The following is a 22,002-nucleotide window of genomic DNA, read 5'->3' as shown; positions in this document are numbered from 1 at the left end:
ATTGTTGTAGTTATCATTGCTGTCGTTGTTGTTGGATATGACAGAGAGAAATGGAGAGAGGAGGGGAAAGACAGAGAGGGGGAGAGAAAGACAGACACCTGCAGACCTGCTTCACCGCCTGTGAAGCGACTCCCCTGCAGATGGGGAGTCAGGGCTCGAACCGGGATCCTTATGCTGGTACTTGTGCTTTGCGCCACCTGCACTTAACCCGCTGTGCTACAGCCCGACTCCCTGGTGACTAGTTTTTAAAAGCGCAGTATAACAGAATGCAGTGGAAGGGCAAAAGCAGACGTGAGTGAGCAACAGAATCAAGTCGCACTGAATTATAAGCCAAAGCATAAAATAAATATCCAAGCATACAAACTGTGACAAAAATAATACACACTGGCAGGAAAAGCCAAGATTCCACATAAATTATGTGGGTGCTCTACCTGACTCAAAGGGATGCAGCCTAACTCTTCACCCCTTAACTGCAGGCTATGTGCGATGATTTCCTTGCAAAGGAAGTAGCTATAAGGGGGACACCTGAAAACAATACCTTGGCCAGGTGGTCAGATGTCCACAGCACATATGCTTCATAGAGGCCACTTTGTCCCTAGTTTTCCCTCCCCAAAACCCACAGCCCACATGTAATCATAAGCAAAACATCAAACAAATCCCAACCCAGGGACAGTATACAAGGCAAGGGAGATAGCATAGTGGTTATGCAAAAAGACTCTCATGCCTGAGGCTCCAAAGTCCCAGGCTGAATACCCAGCACCACCATAAGCCAGAGCTGAGCAGCCTTCTGGTAAAAATAATAACAGAGTGACAGTGTACAAAGTTCCTAACCAGACTACCTCAAAACTACCAAGGTTTGTAACCTGGAAAGTGGCACAGTGGCCACAGCACTGGACTCTTAAAAGCATGATATCCCAGCAGCCTGGGAAGAGGTTCAATGACTAAGGCATTAGACTCTTGGGCATGAGGTCCCGAGTTTGATCCCCAGCATTGCCACATGCCAGAATGGTACTCGTTCTTTCTCTTCCTCCCTCTCTCTCATTGATAAATGAATTTTAAAGGGGGGGAGGAGGAGCATGAGATCCCAAATTCAATCCCCAACATCGCCAGAATATCACCAGACTGATATTCTGATTCTCTGTCATCTTTAAAAAAAATAAACTATCAAGATTGGCCAGGAAGACAGCTCAGGATCTTAGAGAATAGAACAGGATGTACATGCCTGAGGTCCCAGGTTCAATCCTGGCAACATCATGAATTACAGCTGAGCAGTGATCTGGTGTGTGTGTCATAAAAATAAATGTCTATCAGGGAAACAAAAAAGGGAAAATAAATAAATATAATTTTAAAAAATTTTAAGTGTTTATTAAAAAATAAATAAATAAATGTTTATCGAGCCCCTGGCTCCCCACCTGCAGGGGAGTCGCTTCAGGTGGTGAAGCAGGTCTGCGGGTGTCTATCTTTCTCTCCCCCTCTGTCTTCCCCTCCTCTCTCCATTTCTCTCTGTCCTATCCAACGACAATATCAATAAAAACAATAACTACAACACTACAAGGCAACAAAAGGGAATATTTTTAAAATAATTAAAATAAATAAATGTTGAAAATAAATTATCAAGGTGAAGAAAACTCTGAGAAATTCCCATAGCCAAGAGGGACCAAGGAGGCATGGCACCTAAATGCCACTGTGGTGTCCTGGATGAGATACAACAGAAAAGGCGGCGGGGGGGGGGGGGGCATTAGATAATCATTAAGGTTATCTGAATAGAGGACACACTTTTTAACCATAATGTGGAAATACTGGCTCGGTAACTGTAACCTCCTGTCTTAACAGTTAGATGTTACTAATCAGGGAAACCTGGATGCCGAGTAAAGTGAACACTAATCTCCCATCCCGAGCTCCTAGAAGTCTCCTCTAAAATAGTCCACTTCTATGCTAAAATAAAGAGGACCTGCAGCGTCCGCGGGGAGAACCGTCAAGGCAACACCCTCAAGGCTGAGACTAAACTGACCGCGAGTGAGGAAGAGAAGCAGGAGCGACAGGGACTCGGGCAGCAAGGAGGAAAGGCGACTAAGCACCCGCATTCCAGGCGTGGACCACGGAGCGGTGGGTGCAGCTGCTGGCGGATGGGGGTCCAGGGGAAGAGGCCAGATTTGGAGGAAAGTTAACGAGCAGCCTGGCTGGGGTGGTCCAGGCGACTCGGGCGGCTTCCCAGCTCTTCGTCGTTGTGCACCGTTCAGGTCCCGAGGACCCGCCCCAGGACCCGGCGGGGAAACTCGCTTTCGGTATCGGGTTTACAGGAATTTCAAAGCCCACTGCGCTGCTTCAGACTCGGTGGCTTCGGGGAAGCCTTGTCGGTGCAGGAGGAGAAGGGATGGAGGGAAGGAGGGAAGAGAAAGAGAAGAGGGGACGCGAGGGGGTAAAACGAGGAGGGGGCAAGAGGTGGAGGGAGGGAGGAGGGCACCCGCAGGCCCCCCTCCTCTGCCCAGGGACCCCTCCATCCCTCAAGCTGTGCTCGGCAGAGGAGGGCAGGAGAGTCGACCGAACTGCAGACAATGGCTGAGCACACGGGGGAACTGCACCAGCTCCCCGGAGGAAGGGGGATGCCCCGAGCGGGGCTTCTAAGACACAGGTCCTCCCCGAGGGCGGACGGGGGGCCGGTCGGGGAGCACCAAGCCCCGCACACATCCCCCGCCCCGAGCCCCCAGGCCTCGGCGGGACCTGCCCGGCCCGGGGCCGCCCCGACACCGACGGACCACGCGGCACAAGGTGACACGGCTCGCGCCGCCCGGGAGAGGCCGGGGCCAGGGAGGGGCTTCGGGGGCACCCGCGCTACCTTGTACTTATCAAAGCCAGCCAGCTGCTCCGGGCTCACGTACTCGTACCCAGCCATGGCGACCCGGACGGCGAGCGGCCACTCCGCTGCGACTCTGGGCGACGAGGTAGGAGAAGCCGAGCCGCACACCGGCCGGGCCAGGCTGGGAGGACCCGGGCTGCCAGGGGAGGTGAAAAGAGCCGCGCTCCGCCCACCGCGCACGCGTAGCCGCCTCGGCCACTTCCGTCGTCTCCCAGCGCGCAAGCGCAGCCGCCGCCTCGCCCCGCCCCCCGAGGGAGTGCCGCTGGTCTGCTCTCCCGGCCCGCCCCCTCTCGCCGGGAAGAACCAATCAACGAGAGTCAGGCAACACTAAGTCCCGCCTCCCAGGTCTCCTCGTCGTCTCATTCGCCAGCGTCAAAATTGGTGAGCTGAGGTAAGGCAAGACGGAGGTGAAAGGTCCAGGGTCCTCTGCTTCCTGTCCCTGGGCTGTACGGTTGTAACGTGTGAGCCCCGGGGTGAAGCCTTGGGGTTACCCTTTCTTCTTGGGGAGGGTGGGGGGCAGCTGGTTGGTTGCGAAACTGCTCAGCAGTTGTTCCAGGGAAGAAAGAGTTCACGGCGTGAACTGGAGGCAGGAGGAGGGGCTCTGCTCAGCCCACCCTGCGGGAGCTCGGCCAGCGGGTCTCGGTGTCGGGAAGCGGGGGAAGCTCCGGAAAAGAGATCGATCGGTCGGTGGATCCAGAGACGAGAAAGGGCCTTGAAGCCTTGTCCTCAAAGTCAACATTGTCTGTGAACCTTGGACGGTCTCACCACGCTGCTCACTGTCACGCCGGTCCAGATAAAGGTTGCCGAGAACCTCCTGCCACATCAGAACACCGCGTTTCCCAGAAGTGTTGTTGCCATACCTGGCCAAGCCCAGTCAAGCGTGAAAGCAACCCGAGCTCAAGGGCTAGTGTGTATCAATCTCGTAACGAAGTAATTGTGGCCATTGCTACTGTTGATTGAGCGCCTTGTGTGCGATGAATACTCCGAAAGTGTTTTTCCACTTGGCAGAGTAGGAAATCCTAATTCAAATGACTTCTCCTGCCGAGTGTTAATCACACAGCTCCGAAATGGTTAGCCCAACACGAGGTCTGTGGTGTAGAACGTCAGAGATCTATATATACATAGATATTTCTCAAAGTTATGTAATGAAAGAAAACCAGAACATTGCTCTAGCACAGACAATGCCAGGGATGGAATCCCCGACTTCATGCTTGAAACCCAGTGCTATAACCACAACAGCCGAGAGTCTCCCAGGACTCTAGATCTCCTGTTATTCAACACTTAACAGGTGGAGAGAGTTCAGTATATGCCAAGAATAAATAAATACTGGTTGTTGTTTTTTTTCTGTTTATCTTTTCTCCTAAAGTAGGAAGTTTTTATGATAGATGTAAAATGGGTTTCTTTATACCTGGTACAATGTAAACGATCAATAAATGAGTGTCTTTGCCCTACTGTTAGAACCTAGATATTAGGTTCTAGATAGAAAACAGCAGGAACACTGGCCTAAATTGCAAGAATGGATGGGAAAGGTAACAGGAAAGCTGCTAAGATTACAGGCCCAAGTACATGGGGAAACTTTCTGAAGTTAACACAATTTCAAGAACCATTTCTCTTGGTATATGACAGCAGGCTCCATCTCTTCGCTAAAATAGAACAGTGGTAACAGTAAGTAACTAGTAACCCTAGTCCAGTAATGCTTAAGCGACTCTGTATCACTGACTCTGCTGAGACCATGGGAACCTTAACCTAACCAGAGATGATGATAACTCTAAAGCAAAGACAAAACGATCTGGCAGCAGGGTCATCCCCATGGAACCAAAGCAATCCCGCCTTTCATGGGAACAGACCACCCAAGAATACAGGCTCAGTTAGACTCTCCAGTCAGATTTTGGCTTGGCCTAGAGGATAAGGAGGAGTTGGAGGGAGCGCCCCCATAGAAACCCCTTGGCTGGAGAAATCATGATCTTCCCCCCTTGAGACTTCCTGTTTTTCATTAGCTTGCTTTCTTTTTTTTTTTTTTTTTTTTTTTTTAGTATTTTATTTATTTATTAATGACAAAGATAGGAGGAGAGAGAAAGAACCAGACATCACTTTGGCACATGTGCTGCCGGGGATCGAACTCAGGACCTCATGCTTGAGAGTCCAAAACCTTATCACTGCACCACCTCCCGGACCACTTCCCATTAGCTTTCTTTTAATCACTGTCTTTTCTTTTATCCTCCCCCCAATTACTATCTTATTAAAGTTTTGAGGTGTACTGTCACTTTAAAAACCTATGTTAACAGGAGTGGGTGGAAGCACCAGACTGAGTGCACATAGTGTGAAGCACAAGACTCAAGCATGAGGTCCTGAGTTCGATCCCCGGCGGCATATGTGCCAGAGTGATGTCTGGTTCTTTCTCTCTCCTCCTATCTTTCTCATGAATAAATAAATGAAATCTTTTTTTAAAAAAAAGTGGTGAAGTAGGACTGCAGGTGTCTGTCTTTGTCTCTGTCTTCCCCTCCTCTCTCAATTTCTCTGTCCTATCCAGCAACAACAATAACAGCAACAGCAATGAGGAAAAGATGACCACCAGGAGCGGTAGATTCATAGTGCAGGCACTGAGTCCCAGTGATAACCCTGGAAGCAAACAAACAACAACAAAAAAAAACTATGTTAATCCTACTGGGTAAGAATATATGGAGTGTGTGGTTCATCAGCCATCTTTATCATGGAAAATTCTGTAAAATACCAAGGCTCAGCATAAACAACTGGCCACCTCTATAGGCAGAGGAAGATGCTTCTCTAGTATCCTGTGACTTTTCATCCAAATGTTTTCCTGTCAATTTTGTTTCTAACCTTTGAACACTAAGCCAGTGTCCTGGGTTCCAGCAGTGCAAAGGAGCAGAGTAACCCAGGCATCCTGTGTGATTAAAAAGTGAAACAACCGCATAAGGATCCTGGTTCAAGCCCCCAGCTCCCCACCTGCAGGGGAGTCGCTTCACTGGTGGTGAAGCAGGTCTGCAGATGTCTGTCTTTCTCTCCCCCTCTCTATCTTCCCCTCCTCTCTCCATTTCTCTCTGTCCTATCCAACAACAGTGACATCAATAACAACAATAATAATTACAACAGTAAAACAACAAGGGCAACAAAAAGGAATAAATAAATATAAAAATACTAAAAAAAATGAAGCAACGCCAAGCCTAGTAATTTATTCAGATCCTCTCCAGCTGGCCATTCTTATGATGCAAAAGAATTATATCTCTTTTATTTAATCTTTATTTATTGGATAGAGACAGCCAGAAACTGAGAGGGGCAGGGATGATAGAGAGAGAGACAGATAGCTGCAACACTGCTTCACAACTCGCAAAGTTTTCCTACTGCAGGTGGGAACCCAGGGGCTCGAACCTGGGTCCTTCCGCATTGTAATGCGCACTCAACCAGGTGCACCACCACCAGGCCCCAAATGATTATATCTCTGTGATAGTTTTTACTCGTAAGCATGTCGGTTAAATAAAAGACTTATTTTAAGAGACTAGTTTCAAGAACCAGCAAAATACCTCACCTGGATAGTGTACCTGCTTTGCAGTGTGTGCCATCTAGGTTTGAACACAGTCCTCACCACACTGGAAGAAGCTTTAATGCTGTGGTTTCTTTCCCTCTCCCCTCTCTGTCTCTCTCACTGTGTATCTATCTAAAAAAGTCAACCTGGAGCAGTGAAGCCTCAGCAACAAAAAGAGGGAAAAGTAAAAAGAAAGGAAACTGATCTGGGCCGGGTGGTGGGTAGCGGCACACCTGCCAGAGCACGAGTCGCCGTGCACAAATGCACAAGGTTCAAGCCCTCACTTGCAAGAGGGAAGCTTCACAGGGAAAGTAGGGTTGCAAGTGTCTTTCTCCCTCTCTACGCTCTCCCTTCTGTCTCAATTTCTGTATCTTTATCAAATAAACAAATCGTTTTTAAAAGGAAAGGAAGAAACTTATCTCAGGAAAAGCTTTACACTGGAAAAAAATCTTGAAAAAACCCTCATCTTAAAGTATGGTAATGACACATCTTTCTTTTCCCAGCAGAGAAAACTGGCATGCCTTCTTCCCCATGGTGACTGCACTGGAATGGAAGCAGGACTCGAAGTCCAGCAAGGACAAAGCATCCAGATAGACAGCCAGCACCACCCCCATCATCCGTTTCTCCTGTTCCTCTTGGAACCTTGTGTTTATTGCCAGCTCTGCAGACAGGTGTGTGTGTGTGTGTGTGTGTGTGTGTGTGTGTGTGTGTGTGTGTGTGTGTGTGTGTGTGTCAACTTGAGCATACTGCCGTTGAAGGAATCCCTGTCAAGGGCTCCCATTTTAAATAGGGATCATTTTTTGTCTTCTTGAAACTTGGAGATCTCTGGAGTTGAGATTGATGATTATTTAGGTCTGGTGAAAGATAAGGAATTAACAGAAAAGAACTAAATGCAGCAGGAGAGGGACATTTCTGTGACCCATTTTCCTATAGGAATCCCCAGATACCTGGGCAGGAATTTCCACAGTAGGTGCCAACATAAGTATCTCCTGACTAAGGCTCTGAGACTTTTCTTAATAGGCTCAAAGTGGCACAGTCCACTTGACTAGAACTCCAGCAGAAGCTAACTCTACTTTTGGAAAGTAAAACAGACACATATGAACACTATAAAAATAGCAGCTTCACTATCTCTTCCTGTGTCCTTGACCTCCAGCTGTGTGCCAAATGCAGATAGTGTGGACATACAAAGCTAAATAGAACATGGTAAATTTCATGCAAGCGGATTCTTATCATTAACATTATTTTACCAAAGCACTGCTCAACTCTGGCTTACGGTGGTGCTGGAGATTGAACCTGGGACTTTGGAGCCTCAGGCATGAGAGTCTGTTTGCATAACCATTATGCTATCTTCTCTGCCTTTGTTTTAATTCCTTGTTGGTGCTCGAACCCAGAGTCTTACACATGAATAATACCACCTCTCTGTGTCATCCCAGCCCAAGTCTTTCATTTTTTACTTAGAAAGAAAAAAAGGGAAAAACAAAAAGGAGAGGAGAGAGACCACAGTACTAACCCAGCATCCCTGGAGCTCCCCCAGTGCTCACCACCCATGGGGCTCCCACTTGGTACCAGCGCTTAAATCCAGGACCTCGCCCACAGCAAAGTGTGTGCTCTACTGGGTGAACTATCTCCTGGCCCTGTTCTGCTTGTGTATTTACTACAGTGCTGGAGCATAGCTCATGCCACAACTCCCAGGCTGAATTTTTCATTAAAAAGCAGAAGCCCAGGGAGTCGGGCTGTAGCGCAGCGGGTTATGCACAGGTGGCGCAAAGCACAAGGACCGGCATAAGGATCCCGGTTCGAACCCCGGCTCCCCACCTGCAGGGGAGTCGCTTCACAGTCAGTGAAGCAGGTCTGCAGGTGTCTATCTTTCTCTCCTCCTCTCTGTCTTCCCCTCCTCTCTCCATTTCTCTCTGTCCTATCCAACAACGACAACAACAATAATAACTACAACAATAAAACAACAAGGGCAACAAAAAGGGAATAAATAAATAAAATAAAATTAAAAAAAAATTTAAATAAAAAAAAAAGCAGAAGCCCTACAGACAGAGATGGACCAGGGGGGACCCACAGTACCTTTCCCCACTGTGTCTCAGCACTCCCACGTGGTGCCTGTGTTTGAACTCCAGACTGTGTGCTGGGCCAGGCACACGCGCTACCCAGAGAACCGTCTTCTGATGCTCAGTGATTTAATGATTTTCAACAAGAGTGCCCTGTTGTATAAACTAGAATCAAAGTCCCTTTTATTTTTATGTTTTATTTGTTATCATATTTCTCTGATAGATTTTTTTTGTATTTATTTATACAAGATAGGGAGGGAGACAACCAGAGTATCACTCTGGCACATGGGATGCCAGGGATTGAACTCAGGACCTCATGCATCAGTTTCCAGACCTTCTCAAGTAACCTATTATTGTACAAACACAATGCAGTCTTTTTTTTTTATTAATATTTATTTTATTTATTTATTCCCTTTTGTTGCCCTTGTTGTTTTATTGTTGTAGTTATTAGCAGTCTTTTTTTTAAAAAAAGGAGACATTGCTCAACAAATTGTTTGGCTTCGTATGTTAACTCTCTTTTCAATCACCAGGTTCCAGATGCCACCAGGATGCTGGCCAGGCTTCCCTGGACTGAAGACCCCACCAATGTGTCCTGGAGCTCCGCTTCCCCAGAGACCCACCCTACTAGGGAAAGAGAGAGGCAGACTGGGAGTATGGACCGACCAGTCAACGCCCATGTTCAGCGGGGAAGCAATTACAGAAGCCAGACCTTCTACCTTCTGCACCCCACAATGACCCTGGGTCCATGCTCCCAGAGGGATAGAGAATGGGAAAGCTATCGGGGGAGGGGGTGGGATATGGAGATTGGGCGGTGGGAATTGTGTGGAGCTGTACCCCTCCTACCCTATGGTTTTGTTAATTAATCCTTTCTTAAATAAAAAAAAAAAATTAAAAAAAAAAAAGGAAACACTGACTAAACCATAGGATAAGAGGGGTACAACTCCACACAATTCCCACCACCAAACTCTGTATCCCTTCCCCTCCACTGATAGCTTTCCTATTTGTTTTTGTTGTTGTTGTTGTTGTTTGTTTTGTTTTGTTTACCAGAGCACTGCTCAGCTCTGGCTTATGGTGGTACAGGGGACTGAACCTGGGACTCTGGAGTCTCAGGCATGAGAGTCTGTTTGCATAACCATTATCCTATCTACCTCTGCCCAGCTTTCCTATTCTTTAAACCTCTGGGAGTATAGACCCAAGGTCATTGTGGGATGCAGAAGGTGGAAGGTCTGGCTTCTGTAGTTGCTTCCCCGCTGAACATGGGTGTTGACAGGTCGATCCATACTCCCAGCCTGTCTCTCTCTTTCTGTAGTGAGGAAGGGTTCTGGGGAAGCAGAGCTCCAGGACACACTGGTGGGGTTGTCTGTCCAGGGAAGTCTGGTTGGCATCATGCTAGCATCTGGAACCTGGTGGCTGAAAAGAGAGTTAACATACAAAGCCAAACAAATTGTTGACCAATCATGGACCTAAAGGCTGGAATAGTGCAGATGAAGAGTTGGGGGGTCCTCCATTTTGTAGATAGCTAGTAGGCACAATGCAGTCTTAATTGAATGCAAACTCCTATACAGTAAGTTTTTTTTTTTTTAATTTTGTTTGTTGTGTGAGAGTGAAAGAGATGCCAAAGCTTTGCCAGGGATCAAACCCAGGGCACAATGCATGCAAGTCCTGCATTCTGCCCACCGAGCCACCACAGGTGATATTTACCCTCCAGCTCGAAGACAAAGCCCCAAACTCACTCTACTCCAGCCTTCAGTACCCAGCCTCATGATTATAGGGCACTGTGTGGCCATTTCATTTCTGTTGGCTTTTGTAACTCATCAAATGGTCTCCGCCAATCACCTTGCCCCAGTCAGGGATTCATCCTGTGAAGAGTATTTTAAAGGGGAATAGCCCAAACATTCTAAGAATACTGAGACTATTCTTAAGCGTTTCTGTAATGCATTAGGTTAAGTGTTCTTTAAAAAGTATGTCACAATGGTGATTATCCAAGAGCTGTCCTCTTGTTACAGAGAGGACAGAGTGTTAGAGGGATGGGTGTGATTCCCATTCTCTAATGCACTTAGTGATGTGCTTGGAAATACAGGTGGGGCCAGAGAGATGCTCACTGGGTATGGTGCCTGCTTGCTCCTGTACATGTGACATGGAGATGCCATAGCACCAGGGAAGCTACAATACTGCAGCCTCTCTCTCTCTCTCTCTCTGAGTAAGAGTTAGCTCAAAACAGTGAAACCATGCATGCCAGAGGCCTCTGCCCCCCGAACCCACAAGTATGATGTAGACAGTGGTAAGGCTGTGGACACTCTATCCTGACAAGAGAAATGTGAGTCACTTGAAAGAGTTGTTCACGATAATGACCCTGTAGTGTTTTTTGGTTTGTTTGTTTGTTTTTGTTTTGATTTAATAAAGACAGAGAAGACAGAGTACAATAGACCGCAGTATCAGAAGTTCCTTCAATGCTGTTGTGGCCCGGCTCAAGCCTGGGTGGTGAACATGGCAAAGCAACACAGTATCTGAGTGAGCTATTGTGCTGACTCTAATGAAGCAGGGAAGAAAGGGTTAACTTCATAGTTAAAGAAAAATGCCATGGGTGGCAATCTTCCTCTCCTCCCAGCATAAATGAGACTTTTTCTCTCTCTCTCTTTTCTTTTCTTTTTTTTTTGCCTCCAGGGTTATTGCTGGGGCTCAGTGCCTGCACCACGAATCCACTGTTCCTGAGGCTATTTTTTTCCCATTTTGTGGCCCTTGTTGTCGTTATTGTTATTATTGTTACCACTGATGTTGTTATTGTTGTTGGGTAGGACAGAGAGAAATTGAGAGAGAAGGGGAGACAGAGATGGGGAGAGGAAGACACCTGCAGACCTGCTTCACCGCCTGTGAAGCGACCCCCTGCAGGTGGGAAACCTGGGGCTCAAACCGGGATCCTTATGCAGGTCCTTGCGCTTCACGCCATGTGTGCTTAACCCGCTGCGAAACCACTGGGCCCCCGGACTTTCTCTATTTCTCATTTATTTATTTATTTATTTATTTATTCATTCATTCATTTATTCATTTATTCATTTATTTCATCCTTCCTTTCTTTCCTTCTTTTTTTTCTTTCTTCCTTTTCTGTCTCCAGGGTTATCCCTGGGGCTTGGTAGTGGCACTACAAATCCATGGCTCCTGGAGGCCATTTTTTCCATTTTATTGGCTAGGACAGAGAGAAATTGAGAGAGGAGACAGAAAAATAGAGGGACCAGGTGGTGGCGCACCTGGTTGAGTGCACGTATTATAGTGCACAAGGACCTGGGTTCAAGCCACTGGTCCCCACCTGCACAAGGAAAGCGTTGCAAGTGGTGAAGCAGTGCTGCAGATATCACTCTGTTTCTCTCCCACTCTACCCCCCTTCTTCCTCTCGATTTCTGGCTGTCTCTATCCAATAAGCAAGTAAAAGATAGTAAAAATTAAAATTAAGAAAGAGAAAGCCAGACACCTGCAAACTTGCTTCAGCCCTTGTGAAGCATCCCCTGTGCAGGTGAGAAGCCAGAGACTCAAATCCATATCTTGCAGGGTCCTTGGGCTTAGCTCTATGTGCACTTAACCACGTGCACCACCACCTGCCCCCCCCATGGGGCTTTCTATTATTCTAATCAAATTGGCCTTGGCCAGCAGCCTTAGAATCTGCTACTTCAGGGGCCAAGTGATGGCACACTTGGTTAAGTGCACATGTTACAGTGTGCAAGGACCCAGGTTTGAACCCCGAGTCCCCACCTGCAAGGGGAAAGCTTTGCAAGTGGTGAAGCAGGGCTGCAGGTGTCTCTCTGTCTCTGTCCCTCTCTATCACCCCTTTCCCCCTTGATTTCTGGCTGTCTCTATCCAATAAATAAAGATAATTTTAAAAAAAAAGAACCTGCTACTTCTGCCCAAAAGTCCACTGATAACCCAACCAAGTTGTACTCTCATTATATGGAAAAGAAAAAGGTAGTATAACCTGGTAAGCGTGTTGCTATGGGTTACTCTGGGAAAGTTGGTAACTGCATAAAAGGACAAGCCCCACTGCACTCGGGTCTCAGGTGGTTTTCTTTTTTTTTTTAACATAAATCCACTGAGTCAGTAGTGCCAGCATTAAATAAACAGTGCTTCCTGCCCAAATGCCTTGGTGTGTCACACAACACTTGTCAAATTCCTAAGATCACCTTCCAGGCTCTTGCACTTGCAAGAGTCTGGCTCTACACAAATTTTTAAAGATATTCATTTATCTAGAGAATAGAAGCATCACTCTGGCACATGCAGTGCCCAGGATTAAGCCTGGAACCTTGTGTTTGACAGTCCAATATTTTTCCCGCTGTGCCATCTAATAGACCACAGTCCGAAACTCCTCACTGTAGACCTCGAGAGCAGCACTAAGAGACAAGCAGCTGCCACCCAGGTCCCAGACTGGCCACCAGGTGGCACAAATGTGTAGTAGATGCAGACAGTACCTTAAGGACTTTGAAAGAGTGATGGTGTTCTCTTCAACAAACGGTGCTGGAAAAAATGGATTGAAACATGCAGAAGAATGAAACTGAACCACTATATTTCACCAAATACAAAAGTAAATTCCAAGTGGATCAAGGACTTGGATGTTAGACCACAAACTATCAGATACTTAGAGGAAAATATTGGCAGAACTCTTTTCCACATACATTTTAAAGACACCTTCAATGAAACGAATCCAATTACAAAGAAGACTAAGGCAAGTATAAACCTATGGGACTACATCAAATTAAGCTTCTGCACAGCTAAAGAAATGACTACCCAAACCAAGAGACCCCTCACAGAATGGGAGAAGATCTTTACATGCAATGTATCAGACAAGAGGCTAATAACCAGAATATATAAAGAACTTGCAAATCTCAACAAGACAACAAATAATCCAATCCAAAAATGGGAGGAGGACATGGACAGAATATTCACCACAGAGAAGATCCAAAAGGCCGAGAAAGACATGAAAAAAATGTTCCAAGCCTCTGATTGTCAGAGAAATGCAAATAAAGACAACAACAAGATACCACTTCACTCCTGTGAGAATGTCAGACATCAGAAAAGGTAACAGCAGCAAATGCTGGAGAGGGTGTGGGGTCAAAGGAACCCTCCTGCACTGCTGGTGGGAATGTCAATTGGTCCAACCTCTGTGGAGAACAGTCTGGAGAACTCTCAGAAGGCTAGAAATGGACTTACCCTATGATCCTGCAATTCCTCTCCTGGGGATATATCCTAAGGAACCCAACACACCCATCCAAAAAGATCTGTGTACACATATGTTCTTGGCAGCACAATTTGTAATAGTCCAAACCAGGTGTCCAACAACAGATGAGTGGCTAAGCAAGTTGTGGTCTATATACACAATGGAATAGTACTTCACCGTTTTCAGCCGATCTTGGATGGACCTTGAAAAATTTATGTTAAGTGAAATAAGTCAGAAACAGAAGGATGAATATGGGATGATCTCACTCTCAGGCAAAAGTTGAAAAACAAGATCAGAAAAGAAAACGCAAGTAACACCTGAACTGGAATTGGCGTATTGCACCAAAGTAAAAGACTCTGGGGTGGCTGGGTGGGGAGAATACAGGTCCATGAAGGATGACAGAGGACTTAGGTTTGTATTGTTATATGGAAAACTGGGACATGTTATGCATGTACAAACTATTGTATTTATTGTTGAATGTAAAACATTAATTCCACAATAAATAAATAAAAGAAAGAAAGAGAGAGAGAGAGAGAGAGAGAGAGAGAGAAAGAAAGAAAGAAGGAAAGAAAGAAAGAAAGAAAGAAAGAAAGAAAGAAAGAAAGAAAGAAAGAAAGAAAGAAAGAGTGATGATGAAAACCCAGCCCGCCTCAGGCCAGGCAGAACTCAGTCCTAAACCATGTCAGTTGAGTTGCCTGACAGAAGTCAGGCAACATTTCTCACAAGATTAAGCCAAATTCAGAGTTACCCAACATTCAGGTGTCCAGAATGCTGACTAAAATCACTTTGCTTCTAGAGAACCAGGAAATCTCAAGTCACGTGGGGAAAAACAAAAGCCAGACATAACGGAGATGCCAGAGTTAGCACAGGGCCACCAAGTCACTGTCGGAAGGGATAAGGCCCCTATATAGGTGTGACTGGTTCCTCTGCTATTAAAGTAAGTCCCAGATCTCATTTGCATGAAGCGCAAGGACTGGTGTAAGGATCCCAGTTTGAGCCCCCGGCTCCCCGCTCGCAGGGGAGTTCCTTCACAGGCGGTGAAGCAGGTCTGCAGGTGTCTGTCTTTCTCTCCCCCTCTCTGTCTTCCCCTCCTCTCTCCATTTCTCTCTGTCCTGTCTAACAACGACAACATCAATAACAACAACAATAACTACAACAACAATAAAAACCAGCAAGGGCAACAAAAGGAAAAATAAATATAAATTTAAAAAAATTAAAAAGCATTCAGCTAAGGAGGTGTGCATATTGGATAAAGTGTTGGATCCTCAAGCATGAGGCCCCAAGTTCAGTTCCCAGCACTACATATGCCAGAGTGATGCGCTGGGTATCTATTTTCGCCCACCTTTTTTCTCACTGATAAATATATTTAAAATTTTTTTATTATCTTTATTTATTGGGTAGAGACAGCCAGAAACTGAAAGGGAAGGGGGAGATAGAGAGGGAGTAAGACAGAGAGACACCTGCAGCCCTGCTTCACCACTTGCGAAGCTTTCCCCCTGTAGGTGAGGACTGGGGGTTTGAACCCAGGTCCTTGTGCACTGTAACCAGTGCACGCAACCAGGTATGCCACCACCCAGCCCCGATAAATATATATTTTTAATGAAATCAAAAGATGTGGAGGGGGAAATGTCAGGCCCCTTCCAGGCACCCCTATCTTCTGTCCTTCTGCCCCCTTTAAGTTCTCTTGCTCCATGAAAATCCTTTCCATTCTTATTCAGGTGTGGAGGTGAGACTTTAGATGTGCCAGCTTCAGAGAATGAAGGCTGGGGAGAGGCGGGCCTTGTACTCTGTGCTTCTGAGTAACATGAAAGTATCATGAAGCAGAAAGAACAGTAAATCTCCCAGAAGATTGAAGATTGCATTATAGGGCCATTGTCATCAAAACCTCTTGGTACGGGAACATGAATAAACACACTGACCAGTGGAATAGAACTGAGAGCCCAGAAGTAAGCCCCAACACCTATAAATATCTAATTTTTTTACAAAAGTGCCCAGACTATGAAATGGGGAAAGCAGAGACTCTTCAACAAATGATGTTGGAAACAATGGGTTGAAACATGCAGAAGAATGAAACTGAACCACTGTATTTCACCAAATACAAAAGTAAATTCCAAGTGGATTAAGGACTTGGATGTTAGACCTGAAGGTATCAGTTACTTAGAGGAAAATATTGGCAGAACTCTTTTCCGCATAAATTTTAAAGACATCTTCAATGAAACAAATAGATTACAAAGAAGATTAAGGCAAGTATAAACCTATGGGACTACATCAAATTTAAAAACTTCTGTGGTCCAGGAGGTGGTGCAGTGGATAAAGCATCGGACTCTCAAGCATGAGGTCCTGAGTTCAATCCCCGGCAGCACATGTACCAGAGTGATGTCTGGTTCTTTCTCTCTCTCTTCCTATCCCTCTCATTGATAAATAAATAAAAAATATTTTTAAAAAAACTTCTGCACAGCAAAAGAAACCATTACCCAAACAAAGAGACTCCTCACAGAATGAAAGAAGATCTTCATATGCTATGCATCAGACAAGAGTTTTTTTTAACAAAAATATATAAAAAGCTTACTAGCCTCAACCAAAAGAAAACAATTGACCCCATCCAAAAATGGGGAGAGGACATGGACAGAATATTCACCACAGAAGAGATCCAAAAGGCCGAGAAAACACATGAAACACATGAAAAATGCTCCAAGTCTTTTATTGTCAAATAAATGCAAATAAAAACAACAGTGAGATACCACTTCACTCCTGTGAGAATGTCATACATCAGAAAAGGTAACAGCAGCAAATGCCGGAGAGGGTGTGGGGTCAATGGAACCCTCCTGCATTTCTGGTGGGGATGTAAATTGGTCCAACTTCTGTGGAGAACAGTCTGGAGAACTCTCAGAAGGCTAGGAATGGACCTACCCTATGATCCTGCAATTCCTCTCCTGGGGATATATCCTACGGAACTCAACACACCCATTCTAAAAGATCTGTGTACACATATGTTCTTAGCAGCACAATTTGTAATAGCCAAAACCTGGAAGCAACCCAGGTGTCCAACAACAGATGAGTGGCTGAGCAAGTTGAGGTCTATATACACAATGGAATACTACTCAGCTATTAAAAACGGTAACTTCACCGTTTTCAGCCCATCTTGGGTGGAGCGTGAAGAAATCATGTTAAGTGAACTAAGTCAGAAACAGAAGGATGCATATGGGATGACCTCACTCTCAGGCAGAAGTTGAAAAACAAGATCAGAAATGAAAACACAAGTAGAACCTCAACTGGAGTTGGCGTATTGCACCAAAGTAAAAGACTCTGGGGTGGGGTGGGGAGGGGTGGGGGTTACAGGTCCAAGAAAGATGACAGAGGACCTAATTGGGGTTGTATTGTTATGTGGAAAACTGGGAAATGTTATGCATGTACAAACTATTGTATTTATTGTTGAATGTAAAACATTAATTCCCTAATAAAGAAAATTTTAAAAAAGAATAGTAAAAAGATGAGACGTTGATCGCAGCCAGGAAGGTGACATGGTGGGTAGAGCTGTACTCTCCCCACATGGAGGGGGGACACTTCACAACAGGTGAAGCAGGTCTGCAGGTGTCTCTTTTTCTCTCTTCCTCTCCACCTCCCCTCCTCTCTCAATTTCTCTCTGTCTTGTCAAAATAGAAAAAAGAGAGAGAGTTGGACTCTCAAGCACAAGGTCCTGAGTACATTCCTTGGCATCAATATGTCAGAGTGATAATCTGGTTCTCTCTCTCAATCTCTCTATCTCTCTCGTCAGTAAAATACATAAATCTTGAAAAGAAAAAGGCTGCAGAGACAACATAATGGTTCTGCAAAAGACTCTCATTCTTGAGGCTCTGAGGTCCCAGGTTCAATCCCAAGCACCACTGTAAGCCAGAGCTGAGCAGTGTTCTGGTCTCTCTGTATCTTTCTCTGTGTATCTCTCTGACAACTAAATAAATGTAAAAAGGAAAGAAAAGGGGAGTCGGGTGGTAGCGCAGCGGGTTAAGCGCATGTGGCACAAAGCGCAAGAACCGGCGTAAGGATCCCGGTTTGAGCCCCCAGCTCCCCACCTGCAGGGGAATCACTTCGCAGGCGGTGAACGAGGTCTGCAGGTGTCTATCTTTCTCTCCCTGTCTTCCCCTCTCTTCTTTTTTTTTAATTTTATTTATTTTATTTGTTTATTCCCTTTTGTTGCCCTTATTGTTTTATTGTTGTTGTCGTTGTTGGATAGGACAGAGAGAAATGGAGAGAGGAGGGGAAGACAGAGAGGAGGAGAGAAAGATAGACACCTGCAGACCTGCTTCACTGACTGTGAAGCGACTCCCCTGCAGGTGGGGAGCCGGGGTTCGAACCGGAATCCTTATGCCGGTCCTTGTGCTTTGCGCCACCTGCGCTTAACCCGCTGCGCTACAGCCCGACTCCCACCCCTCCTCTCTTCATGTCCCTCTGTCCTATCCAACAACAATGACATCAATAACAACAACAATAACTACAACAACAATGAAAAACAACAAGGGCAACAAAAGGGAAAATAAACATAAAAAATTTTTTTAAAAAAAGAAAAGATGAAAATTCTGAATAGAAAACATAAAGAGGAACCAAAGGGTTGTTTTAGAACTGAAAACCCCAGTTGCCAAACAAGCTGCTCCTCTGTGGACTCTGTACTGGCTTCCTTCCCACAGCTGCTGCAAGCAACTGCTGCTGAAAACAGTGTCTGTCAGGGATGCTGCATATGTACAAGGCTCTGGCTTTGACCTCTGACACCAAAACAAACGCAAATGTAACCGCTTGATGATCACTGTAGTTGCCAGTCTCAGCAGTCTGAAATCAACCTTACAATGTTAAGGCAAAGGTGCCAGAGGGGCTGCATTTCTTCTGGAGACCCTAGAGAATGAGCCTGCTTCTTTTTTTTTTTCCAGCTTTTAGAGGCTTCCTGCACTCCTCTGTCCATGCCCGCCCCCAACCCCCATCCCATCTTCAAAGTGCATCTCTTTAGCTTCTGCTTCCTGGGTTTTGTTTTTCTTTCTTTTTAAAAAAATATTTTATTTATTTTACTTTTGAGAGAAATTCAGAGAGAGACACACAGAGAGACAAACAGCAGAGCACTGCTCAGTTCTGGCTTATGGTGGTACAGAGGATTGAACCTGGGACTCAAAAGTCTCAGGCATGAGAGTCTGTTTGCATAACCATTATGCTATCTCCCCCACCCAAAAAAAAAGGGGGCTTTGTCTTCCAATTTCCCTCCACTCCCCACCCCCATGGTGTAGGGAATAAACCCACGATCTTTTATGTGTCACTGACACCATCCTGGCCCAGCTTGGATTCTGGATGTTTAGAGGGAGAGAGAAAGGAGGTGGGAGAGACACCAGAGCACCACTCGGCCATCTGTGGAGTTCCTTGGTGCCACTAGGTTGCTTCTGTTGAGTTGCTTTCCACTTCCCACCCTGTGGCACACTCCTCTCACCCCTCGCCCCATAAAGAAGCTTTGTGACTACACTGTTACTACCCAGATAGTCCAGAATAACCCTCCCAACAGCCTGGACACATCTGTACTGTCTTTTGCCTTAGAAACTGACATGGCTACAGGGGCCTGGATGCAGCAAATAAACCTCTCTGGGTGTCTTGCCTGTCCACCACAGTTCAGTAGCAGAATGAAGAGGGCAAAGAACCAATGTCTTTGAAGATAGTTCAATAGAAAGTATTCAGGAGCTGGTGAGACAGTTTGTCTGATCAAGGACCTGCCTTGCCAGGCACACAAGTCAGTTCTAGCTTTCCCATGAGTATACACATACCATGGGGGAGTACTACAGCACTGGGTGAAGCTGTGGTATCTCTCCATCTCTCTCTGTCTCTGTCTATCTGTTTCTATATGAAAAAAAAAATCAGTCGTGAGCAGTGAAATCAAACACACTGGAGGCCCCAGAGACACAGACACACAAGTAGCAATTGTCCATTATGAATCACATCAAGGACAAAGGCTTGGAAAACTGAGCTGTGTAGAGTTGTGGGGGAAATTTTAAATCTGTAATATTTGCATTACTAAAGTCCAGGAAGGAGAGAAGGTAGGATGTTGGTATGACAATAGGATGTGACACAGAAGAAGAAATGCGGAAAAGTGGCTGAAATGTCTAAATTTGGTGAGATACTTAATAACTGCTGAAAATAAATACAAAGAACAAATCTTGAAAGCAGCCAAGGAGCAATGACACAACCCTTACAAGGGAAAGTGAGTCCATGACTATGAGTGTGAGGTGGTCTGAATCACAGGCCTCTGTAATTGTATATATATATATATATTTTAAAATTTTCCCTTTTGTTGCCCTTATTGCTTTTTATTATTGTTGTAGTTATTATTGTTGTTGTTATTAATGTCATCATTGTTAGATAGGACAGAGAGAAATGGGGAGAGGAGGGGAAGACAGAGGGGGAGAGAAAGATAGACAGCTGCAGACCTGCTTCACTGCCTGTGAAGCGACTCCCCTGCAGGTGGGGAGCCAGGGGCTCGACTGGGAACCCTACACCAGTCCTTGCGCTTCACGCTACCTGTGCTTAACCCACTGCTCTACCGCCTAACTCCCCAGGCCTCTGTAATTCTATGTGCTCATACAGCCAGTGTCCTGCTGTCCCTCCCTGCCTCCTTGACTTTTCTGAGTACATGTCAGTACACACTCCTCTAGCTATAGACAACTGAAACCTGCTCAGATTGGTTCCAGCACAAAAGGAGACAGTCGTAAGTGGGGTCTCTAATGAGTACCAGGGGCAAACTTAAGTTGGGGCAGTAAATTGTCCATACGTCTGTCTGTTTCTGTTACAGTTAGTTTCTCTTCCCCTTTAAGATAAGACTGGTTTTTGTTTTGTTGTTGTTTGTTCCTTTGTTTGTTCTAGGTAGAGACAGGCAGAGAGAGAATGAAAAAAGACCACTGAAGTTTCCTTAAATGTGATGGGGACTGGCTTCAAAGCTGGATTGCACACATGGCAAAGCAGTACACTATCCAAATGAGCTATTCCTCCAGCCAAAGCTCAAGACAGAGCTCACGTCCACTGCACTGACTTTGACATGGTGCAGATCCAACCTCAGACTCACTGAGTTCTAGTTCCCAGAAAGAGGAATGACTCCAGCTTGTGTTGGGCCTATAGCAGCTTGTGGCTTTCATGATTTGTATAATGCATCTCATGCTTTCCATAATCAAATCAGTCATCTTTCCCTTTATGGTTTCAGGATTTCATTTTATGCTTAGGAAGGTTATCTATCCCTCCAGCACTATAACATGGTTTTCATAGGTGGGTCAAAATAGATCAATAAATTCTATTTTTCCCCACCTTCCCTCTCTCCTCAAGAATCTTTTTAAATTGTTTATTTGTTTATTTATGATAAAGCTAGGAAGAGAGAAAGAACTAGCCATCACTCTGGTACATGTGCTTCCAGGGGTTGAACTCAGGACCTCATGCTTGAGAGTCTAGTGCCTTAGCCACTGTACCACTTCCCAGACCACTCAAGAATCTTTTAGTAGATTGAATTGTTCATTAAATTAAAGCAGGCCCCTGACTTAGTGGATTTGAAATAATAGTTATTATTATTATTATTATCACTACCAGGGTTAGGGTACAGTACCTGAAATGCTGCTTTGTTCCAGGCATCCAATTCTTTTTCTTTCTTTCTTTCTTTCTTTCTTTCTTTCTTTTTTTCCTTTCTTTCTTTCTTTCTTTCTTTTAATTCCATGGTTATGCTGAGGCTTGGTGCCTAAACCATGAATTCACTGCTCCTAGAGGTTTTTTCCCTTTTGTTACTCATGTTGTAGTTATTATTACTATTGCTGTTGTTGTTGGGTGTCGGGTTGCTTCGCGGGAGAGAGAAGAGACCAGGAACTCATGGCGGAGCAGGAACGAAAATCTTTATTCATGAGGACATCACAGAGTTGGGGTGAGCACAGTGGGTTTAGGCCACGTGGAGCTAGCAAAATGGCCGCCTCCCACTATGCATGCCAGTCCTTCTCCAGGTCTGGACATGGAAGAGAAAGAGAGAGTGGAAACAGGAGTGACTTTTATAGGAGAATTCCGGAAGTGGCAAGTCGGGACAGAATTGGCTAGGAAAGGGGGTGGAGAGAACAAGGCACTCTGGGAAGGTAGACAGCTTCTGTAGTAAAGGTGGCTAGAGTTTTTTAGCTCATGGGAATGGGCGATACCCTGAGGGGGTAATGTGGTGGCAGAGGAGTCATTTTTAAAACAAGATAGAAGATTGATATGTAAATAATAATACTCACATGGAAATATGGTGGTTTGTGGGTCCTGCCTAACTCAACCACATCTGTACAATATCCCAACAGTTGGGTAGAACAGAGAGAAATGG

At 45.4% G+C, this 22,002-nt stretch overlaps 2 protein-coding genes across 3 annotated transcripts in view; one reads left to right on the top strand and one right to left on the bottom strand.

Annotated features, from left to right (window-relative positions):
- The window catches only part of SELENOI (selenoprotein I), a 42,564-nt gene extending 39,553 nt beyond the window's left edge, over positions 1-3,011 (bottom strand). The window contains exon 1 of one of the 2 annotated variants that reach the window (XR_009548874.1): positions 2,837-3,010. Coding sequence is in view for 1 of the 2 variants with exons in the window: in XM_007532595.3 (XP_007532657.2) it covers positions 2,837-2,893 (57 nt within the window). In the remaining variant the exon portion in view is untranslated. Of the gene's footprint in view, positions 1-2,836 lie in introns of both variants that reach the window. The other variant, XM_007532595.3, reaches the window with a different exon arrangement.
- Positions 2,892-22,002, top strand: part of ADGRF3 (adhesion G protein-coupled receptor F3) — a 40,584-nt gene continuing 21,473 nt past the window's right edge. Inside the window, exon 1 of the mRNA XM_060188415.1 lies at positions 2,892-3,173. Coding sequence (XP_060044398.1) covers positions 2,892-3,173 — 282 coding nt within the window. The remainder of the gene's footprint in view (positions 3,174-22,002) is intronic.

This window comes from Erinaceus europaeus, chromosome 3 (assembly GCF_950295315.1).
Source record: "Erinaceus europaeus chromosome 3, mEriEur2.1, whole genome shotgun sequence".
Classification (NCBI taxonomy): domain Eukaryota; kingdom Metazoa; phylum Chordata; class Mammalia; order Eulipotyphla; family Erinaceidae; genus Erinaceus; species Erinaceus europaeus.
Note: the sequence above shows the minus strand (reverse complement) of the source record. Positions and strands in the feature narration are given on the sequence as shown.